The following is a 9,216-nucleotide window of genomic DNA, read 5'->3' on the forward strand; positions in this document are numbered from 1 at the left end:
TCAAGAATACCCTGATAGTCAAGCTCTTCCTTTAATTGAGGGTCTAAAACATATGCTTCAAAGTGATAAGAATGGAATTGATATTTTGCGTGGTATTGCACACATTGTGGATTCAAATGTGATGCCTATGAAGAGTTGTGCTGAAACTTTGGGTTATACACAACCTCCTACTCAAGTTAATCATTATGTTCCTTTGACAACTTCTATTGCTAGCATACCTACCTTTACATCAAACATAACGACTACTTCTATACAAGACATTCCGCCTATGATTACCAGTCATGGGGGCAATCCTTCCTCTTCAATTAACCCTCTTCCTTCATTCAATCCGACTTCTTCATTCATTCCTTCAATGAGTGTCCCTATTACACCTTCACAAATGAACATGACGCAAGGGGGCAATTCATTCAATCATTCCATTCCTCCTTGTAGTGTTCCTCCTGTCCAATCATCTCCTGTGACTAATTATCATAGAGTCCCACCACCTTACTCTTTACCTTCTTTCAATAACATAACACCTCCATCTCAATCTAACACATCTAATATGAATTCTTCGACTGAAGCGACCATTAACAATCTTGCACAAACTGTCTCTTCTTTACAGCAACAAATTGCCTCTGAATCAATTTAAGTTTAGTGTGCCCACATTTGATGTTGCAAGCCCACTTTCTCTTGACATTCTTCGAGCTATCCCTCCTAAACATGTTGAAATCACGCATTTGGAGCTTTATAATGGTAAAGGAGATCCTCTAACACATGTTAAGACTTTTCAAACAATATGTACTAATTTTGCTTATGACCAAAGGTTGCTTGCGAAACTATTCACTAGAACATTAAGAGACAAAGCCCTACAATGGTATTGCTCGTTGCCTTCTTATTCTATTACTTCTTTTGAACAACTTGCAAATGCTTTCATTCAACAATTTCAAAACAATATAAGTCCTAAAGTTACTTTGATTGATTTAATGCATTGTAAACAAGGTGTTAAAGAAAAAGTGACTAATTTCATTGGTAGATATAAGCATTTGTATGCTCAAATTTCTTTTCCAGTGCCTGACAATGATATTCAAAGAATCTTTATTTCTAATTTACAAAAAGATATTCGAGACAAACTTCTGTTTTCTGAGTTTACTTCTTTCCAACAGTTGTGTGCAACTCTTCACAATTATCAACTGACTGTGAGTCAAATGGAACAATCACATCCTATGGCTCCGAGTGATAAGGGTGATAGCAGTCAACAACCATTTGGAAAGTTTAAACTGAACAGAGATTCCATCAAATTCAATGAAAACATCATCAACAACAATGTGAATGCAGCATCAGGTGTGCCTCCTATTTCTAAATTTTTCAAGAAAGAAAGAAAGTATACTCCTTTGAATGAATCATTGCATAGTATTATGAATAAGTTATTGGAACAAAATGTGCTTACTCTTCCTACTATAAGGCAAATTGATCCTGCAAAGATTACTTCACCTTATTTTGATAACAAATCTTTTTGTCAATTTCATCGTCAGCCTGGGCATGATACTGAAAAATGTTTTTCTTTAAAGGGTAAAATTCAAGATTTGATTGATAATAATACTATCTCTATTTCCGGAGTGAATGATAAAGGCAATACATCTGTAGCTCCTCCTAACCAAAATCTTCAGATTTTTACTGATCCATTACCTTCTCATACCTCTAATGCGATTGAGACTAATGATTCCTCTCTCTCATCTGATGGTCTTGTGTCTATGACTCCGAATGTGATTAACTTTGTAGAGCAGCAAGAAAACCCTAAAGAACCTTCCATCACATTTGATTCTAGTGAAACTATTAGGGCACCCGATGGTCCTTTATACATAGTTGCAAAAGTTAAGAATACACCTTGCCGTGGAGTGCTTATTGATCCTTTGTGCATGGTTAATGTTATTACTGAAGAATTTCTTTTTACTTTGCAATTGAATCAAGTGACTATGACAAAACAGATGTGATTGTGAAATTATTTGATGCATTTTCTTCTCCTGCAATTGGTTCTATTACATTACCTATTGAGGTCCATAACAAATCCCTTGATGTGAACTTTGCTATTATTCCTTCGTCCGAACAATTTCGTGTGAAGCTTGGCTATCCTTGGCTATCTTCCATGAAAGCTATTGCTTCTCCTATTCATAAATGTTTAAAATTTCCCCATAATAGTGAAGTTGTTACTGTCAATCATAGTCTCTTTAAACCAGCTGAAAGAACTTCTAGCGTTCCTATTGATTACTTTTGGCCTAAACAATTCCAATCTCTTCCTCCGCGAAGTGATCATCTTTTCAAATCTTATCAAAAGTGGAAAACAGATATGATCCTATCTTTAAGTGAACCTAGAACACCTAAACTTGATATTCCTATCGTTCTTGAGAAGGAAGTTCTTCCTTTGAAAGATAAAACTAATGTCTTTCCTCAAGAAGATTCCCAACCCATCCCTATGGATGTGACTATGTCTATGCCTAATAAACCTTCTAAAAGTAGACCTATACCTCCTCGTCATGATGGACTTGGTCTTCTTCCTAAACCAAAAATTCCTCCTTTATATGGAGCAGTTCCTCCTCCTTCTTTTTATAGAGAGAAGAGACCTTCTTCTTCTCCTATTATCCAACCTAAGAGACCACAACCTAAACACCCAAGTGATAAGGATGAGAACATTCCTCCTCCTCAATCTTCTCCACTTCCTACTAAGACTAGACAAAATCGTTCTGCACACAAACGTTGACGAAAGCGTCGTCTTAGAGCTCAAGCAGCTGCTTCTCAAACTTTACAATCTCCAAAAACACCTTCAACAAGCATTATTCCATTTTCTCCTAAATCTCCTAAACATAAGATGCATGATGATCTTGATCCTATACGGGTTAAAGATCCTATTTTTATAAATCTTGATGATGATATAGATGAAAATGTTATTCATGATGCAAATGTTACTTCTTTTGCTTCTGATAGTGAATATGAACTTGTTGATATTGATAACCATTTATCTAATGAATTTTCTAAAGCACTTATCCTAGCTCCTAGACAAGAACAACTTGGCTCGGAACATGAACATAGCCCTTGTTTGGATCTTGTGATAGCTCCATCTGCTGTGTTGGATGTTCCTCCTCTAGCGTGTTCCCTGCCTTCCCGAAACATTGATCAGCAAGATCGGGGGGTAGATGACGTGCTAGACTAGTTTCATTAGCATAGCAGATTCTCTCCTCCTCTCTTTTGTTACTTCTTCTATATGTTATTCTCATTCTTCTATTTGTTGTCCTTAGTGTTGTCTACTTGAGGACGATGCAAAGCATTGAGATCTCTTTTGGTCTCTCTCATGTTGACTCAAAAGACACATGTGTTCCCTTCTTCTAAGTGACCTTCCTTGATTGGGGAATGAAGAAAAATTATGCATACATACATATGATATATATACATGACTTATCATACAGCATACTGACCCCGAGGAAAGCGAAGTCACCTTGTGCTTTGTGTTTTGTGTCTATTATCCTTGGGTTTATCTCACACTTGGGGGCTAAATCTTTGTGATAACGTGCTCCTTTCCCTTCTGATTTCTTATGTGTATCACTACGTTAAAACAATCACCCCTGTTGAGGCGTGTGTGATCGCTTTAACGTAGGGGGGCATACACCTTGTCTATCCCTTCAAGATACTTGAAAATTTCTTGGCAAGCTTAGCTTTGCCTTGAAATTTTTTGGTATTTTTCTTGCATGACTCATAGTGAGGGAACCTTACTACTGACAGTCATGGTTCTCCCTCGTGATCTTCCCTTTTACTTTGTCAATCGAAGTCGTAAGATCCTTAGTCCACTGGGGGCTTGGTGTGTCTTGCCTCCTTGATGTGGTGAAAGTCTTTCAATTTTGTTTCCTTGTACTTTACCGGAAGTATGAGCATACATACTCCCGCTAAAGTGGGGGCTAAATGTAGCATCCTAAAATTGCGACACTTGCAATTTTGACTGCATTTGGGTCTTCACGATGGCGACGCAACACGCAACCTGAATGGAGACCCCGAAACCTGTTTTTGACACTAAAAACTACATTTTCTAGCACCTTGGCTTGAACCTCCTTTGAACCCTGCTGTCTCGGGAGGTGGGACCAGAGCGCCCAACGCCCTGGTCCTTCAGGACCAGGGCGCCCAGCGCCCTGGTCCCTGGCCCTATTTTGGGCCCGGTCTCCTATGGGGCTTCGGGTCCTTTTGTTTGTAAATTGGAAATTAACATTTCCTGGTCGGCCTAAGGTCGGGAAAATCAGTCTATCAGCCCTAATTGACAAGTATATAAACTACATTTTCCTCTCCCATTTGGGTAAGAAGGACATATGTGTACAAGCGTGGAAACGATACTCAAACATTCAAGCATTCAAGCATTCAAACATTCCTTCAAGCAATAGATCATTCTAAGTCTCCATTCAAGGCTAAGTGTTGCATTCAAGACAAGGATTCAACCATTGAAGAGGAGATCACATACTACTACATACAACATACAACAACAACATCTATACCTTCGCACATAAGGATACAAACATCCTTACAACAAGGTATTAGTACTTGTTTTACATTACAAACATTTACATTTACAGCATTTCTGATTACTTGGTTAATTCCAAAATCGGGGTTTGACCTAAAGGCAAACCCCTAATCCCTAACCCCCCAATCATCTTCGCTTTTCTGTGTGTAGGTTGCAGGTGCGCAGCTGAAATTGAAGATCTGGAATCCTTGTGCAGAGACGAACAGATCCCCCTTCGTTTCGTGGATTTTTAGAAGGACCGTGTGCACGCCGGGCGCCATCGTCCCATCAACTTTTGCTCAAATTTGCAGGACAGCGCCGTATCGACATTTTACAGCTAATTCCAGGTCCGCAGCTTCATACTATGTCCCTATCTCAGTTTATAAGCGAATCTTTCTCACTTCCTATGCACTCCTAGCTTAATCATTCTATCAACATTCTTTAGAAAAGAGGGTAGCCTTGCTATTTTAACCCTTGAAACGCATTTAGCATCTAATCTTGCATTGTGTGGGATTGGATCTTGTGGGTTTCAACCCCTCTTTTGAATGTAAAGTCTCCCCTAAGTGAAAACCATCAACCCTAGCAACCTCCCTTCTCTCTCCTTGGAGTTGGAAGAGGGGAGAGCAACTAGGGTTCGATCGATTTTCCGCTTTACAGATTGTATAGAATCTTTTGGGGGGAGGCTTGTGTAATTTACCTCAACCCCAATTATGTAGTTTGAATTGTTATCTACTATATATAGTATGTAAGGGTTAAGAAAGTTATGACTATGACCTATCAAGTGTGAGGGTTCATAGATAGTAAACTTTTCATTTATGTTGATATCTCATCAACCAAATACTTCTAGGATTTACCCTATTTTTGTGGTTCTTAGACCTAAGCTAAATTTTATTAACAAAAAATAGTTGCTTGGTTAACACACATTCTTTAAGAAATTGGAGAAACAAATATGAGAAAAATCCTATCAACCGTGACTATAAAATCTCAATCAAATTAGAAAATAGTTCTCTAATTTATCATACTTGATTATACACATTAAAATCCAAGATCATTTTCCAAGAGAAAATCCTTGATCAAGAGAGATTGACTAGATGTAGTATAACATGGATAATATATTTACTAGGGCCATGGGAAACATCAAGGTTATGCTAACATGTATGAATGTAGTGTCAAAAATAGCATACTCCTTTGTAATTTGACCTATATCTTTTGTAACCACTTTGGTGTCCATTCCCCTAGCACCTAAGTAGGCTCACTTTAGCCCGTCCATCAACTTTTCCCCTCTCAGGATGATCAAGACACCTTTCAACAACTATCATTTTGCTTCTTCTTCCTGTCAACTGTGTGTTTCTGTTGTCACTTGTTATTTTTGAGCATGATTTTTTTGGACACTAGTGCATCTTGCAGACGTCTATGGGTCATACATTCATCTCATGACATCTTTACATTCAAATGTCAGTTATGAGCGTGTCTTTCCACTTTTCACCTGCATATGTCAGTGGAAACGGCTCCGAACCTTTCAAATGGCTCACCATCCCTCTTTTCCCTCATCTTCTCTCTCTTTTAAATCTATCTTTTCTCTCCATTTAAGCTCTCTTGGTTATTCAACCTCTCTTAGACTCTCTTACACTCTCTTGGTCTCTCTCTTGGCTCTCAAAACTTTCTCTTGTTCTTGCTCTTGCTACAACAATTCCTAGTTTACTACCGCACTCTCAAGCTCTCAGAATATCTCTTGTGACTCTCTTGGCTTTCTCAAGCCTCTTTGGTAATATCTTTCTATCTATCTATTTATCCTATTTTTTAGCATCTTGGGATTCATCATATCCCTTATCCATCAAATCATTTGACATTTATCATATCTTGCATTTATTTCATTTATCTTTTATTCTATCAATCTATTTAGTTGCTTGTGGAAGTGGAAACACCAAAACAAGGATTTGACTGAGGCAAATCCCCAAGTAGCCCCAAACATTTTTCCTTTCTGGCTTGTGTGTAGGTCACATTAGAGAAGATTTATCTGGATGTAGGCTTCATAGCATGGACCTATTGTTTGTCTATTCTCTTCCCTTTTCTCCTTCCATTTTATCTTGGTTATTTTGTATATCACATTTACTAGCTTAGGTTCATTATGTTCTGTATTTTATTGCATTATATAGCTAACTTTGTGTACCCACATATTGGTACATGTGAAATTTATTAATGAACTTTTAATTATTATTTTTTTTAAATTTTTTGAAAGTTAGCAATTAGAAGGTTGGATGTGCAAGGAGTGAACAGTTATTGGAACATGAATAGTAATTGCTAATTTCTTCTATTCTTTTCCACTTTTGATAAATAAAGAACTATTTTAGTTAGTACATTCTTTTTCCCTTTTTTCAAATCATGTAGTTGATTAAATTAGTCCTCCAAGCTAAACTTGCTAGTATGGTACATTTGTTTATATGTAGGGGCATATAATTATTTATATTATTTTCCTCTTTTGGTGAATAAAGAAGTAGTAGTCATTTCTCTCATGTGCAGATAAAGGCTAGAACAAAGAAATGACTCAACCAGAAATCCTTCACAATCAGGGTGCCAAAGGATTTGTAGAACTCCAAAGAGAAGGCAAAGATGGAGCTGAATCATGGCTATTTCGGGTGCAAAAGAGATTTGAATCTCGTCAATATAAAATGTTTCAACCAACTTCAAATGTGTCTATTTATAGGGTACCTGAATCCATGAGGGCATCAAAACCACAAGCTTATGTACCTCTCATTGTGTCTTTTGGATTTTATCATCACAAGGGAGGGCAACAACTCTCTGTAATGGATGACCACAAGCTAGAAGCGGTAGAAAGAACTTTGAAAAGGCTCAATCATATGGACATCTATATGTTGACAACAGAAATTGAAATGTTAGAGGAAAGAATTAGAGTTTGCTACCAAGATTCAGCAGTTGAATACGATAGAGAAACAGTGGCCTGGATGTTGACAATGGATGCATGCTTTATTCTCGAGTTCTTTAGGGCTCTGAGCAAAGAAATGTCTAATGAAGAACAATCCTTCAGTCTTATTTTCCAACGTGGGGATGGAAATGCTATATCACGGGCGATAAAGAGGGATATAATAAAATTGGAAAACCAAATTCCACTATTTGTTCTCATACATTTACTCCAATTAGAGCTTAAAACCCATGAAAAAGCAGTATCCAAGTTAGCTACAATACTCAGTCACTTTCAAGAATTCAAAGGGTTTCCCTTCAGTTTGGAAGTTTGGGAACATCAAATTCCATGGAAAATTGAAGAACACATAAGAAAAGGTGCATCTCATCTGTTGGATTTGTGTAGAATGTTAATTTCAGATTTCTTAACACATTCACATCCCCATTCTCCTTCTTTTGCAGTGTCAGTCTCTAAGAACCAGAATAATAACGAAAAATTATCTAAACTTTCAGCAGAACTCTTAAGAAATGTTGGTATCTCATTTAAGCCAAGTGTTGATGGGAAACTGTTATTTGAAAACAGAAGATTTGGAAGCAGTTACTTTTTCCTCCCTAAAATCATAGTGGGGGATGACACAGAAACTATCCTGCGGAATTTGATTGCTTTTGATGAATGCCAAAGATGCCGATCCTCCCCAGAAGCCACAATAATTTCCCAATATATAGGTCTAATAGATGACTTAATTGACTCTGAGAAAGATGTTGCTTTGCTTAGGAATCAAGAAATCATCATAAGTTTAATGGGGAGAGATAATGAAATAGGTAGCATGTTCCATGATCTAGACAGGGAAGTCTCTATACAACCAATTGAACAATTTGAGGTGGTTGTGAAACAAATAACAGATCATTATCACAGTGCATTGAATTTGTGGATCGGACAGTTCAAAGAAGAGTATTGCTCAAGGCCTTGGTATATTGTCTCTCTTCTGGTGGCGATACTTGTTTTGGGTATGACTGCTATGCAAACTTATTTTGGATCGAAAGTTAACTGAAGTTATGTCATCTTAGATATAAATGACAGTATTCGTTTTTCAAATTTTACAAGATGCTTGGCATAAAAATTTCTATTGTCTTGTGATCTATGTCCTTGTATAATCATCAAATTATGTTGTTTATGAATTGTTTCTTGAATCTTTATATATTTCAATTACACTTATTTGTCTACACAAAATCGTGAATGAAATGATATTTCAAATCAAAATTCTTTGTTTTAATATAATGGATAAGATTCTTAGCCAATTTAATTGTATTTGTGTTATAAAAAAAAATTAATGTAGGTGAAATTTGATTAATGTTTGTGTAAATGTACGAAAGTGACTCCAATATACTTTACTTGATAATCAAACTTTTCTTGTTTAAACTCCATGTAAACAAATCTAAATCAAGTGAGAAATAGTTATTGAATGTGGACTTTCAATCATCCAAATTATCTCGGTCATATTTAGATTCACTAAATCCAATAAGTCTGAACTTTTTAAAAGCATAATGATGAATACCAGAATTTATAGCACTCTTCACATACTTAAACATCTCATCGATTTCTTTTTTATGGATTTTGGATGGCTTAATCATATACCTCAAAACAAACAGTTTTGATCAGCAACATCTAGTCTTCTGTGAGATAAAAACATCAAAATTCCAACAATACTTTTATAAGTTGTCTCATTAACTATCTCAACACCATGCTCTTTATATAACACAATTCTATGAGTAGTTGGAGT

The 9,216-nt window shown here is 36.6% G+C and overlaps 1 protein-coding gene across 1 annotated transcript; it reads left to right on the top strand.

Annotated features, from left to right (window-relative positions):
* Positions 1-7,056: 7,056 nt before the first annotated feature.
* On the top strand, positions 7,057-8,487 carry LOC131070998 (putative UPF0481 protein At3g02645). Its single transcript, XM_058006730.1, has one exon. It carries the CDS (start codon positions 7,057-7,059, stop codon positions 8,485-8,487), a length of 1,431 nt encoding a protein of 476 aa, XP_057862713.1.
* The last annotated feature ends 729 nt before the right edge of the window (positions 8,488-9,216 follow it).

Source organism: Cryptomeria japonica, chromosome 5 (genome assembly GCF_030272615.1).
Source record: "Cryptomeria japonica chromosome 5, Sugi_1.0, whole genome shotgun sequence".
Classification (NCBI taxonomy): Eukaryota; Viridiplantae; Streptophyta; class Pinopsida; order Cupressales; family Cupressaceae; genus Cryptomeria; species Cryptomeria japonica.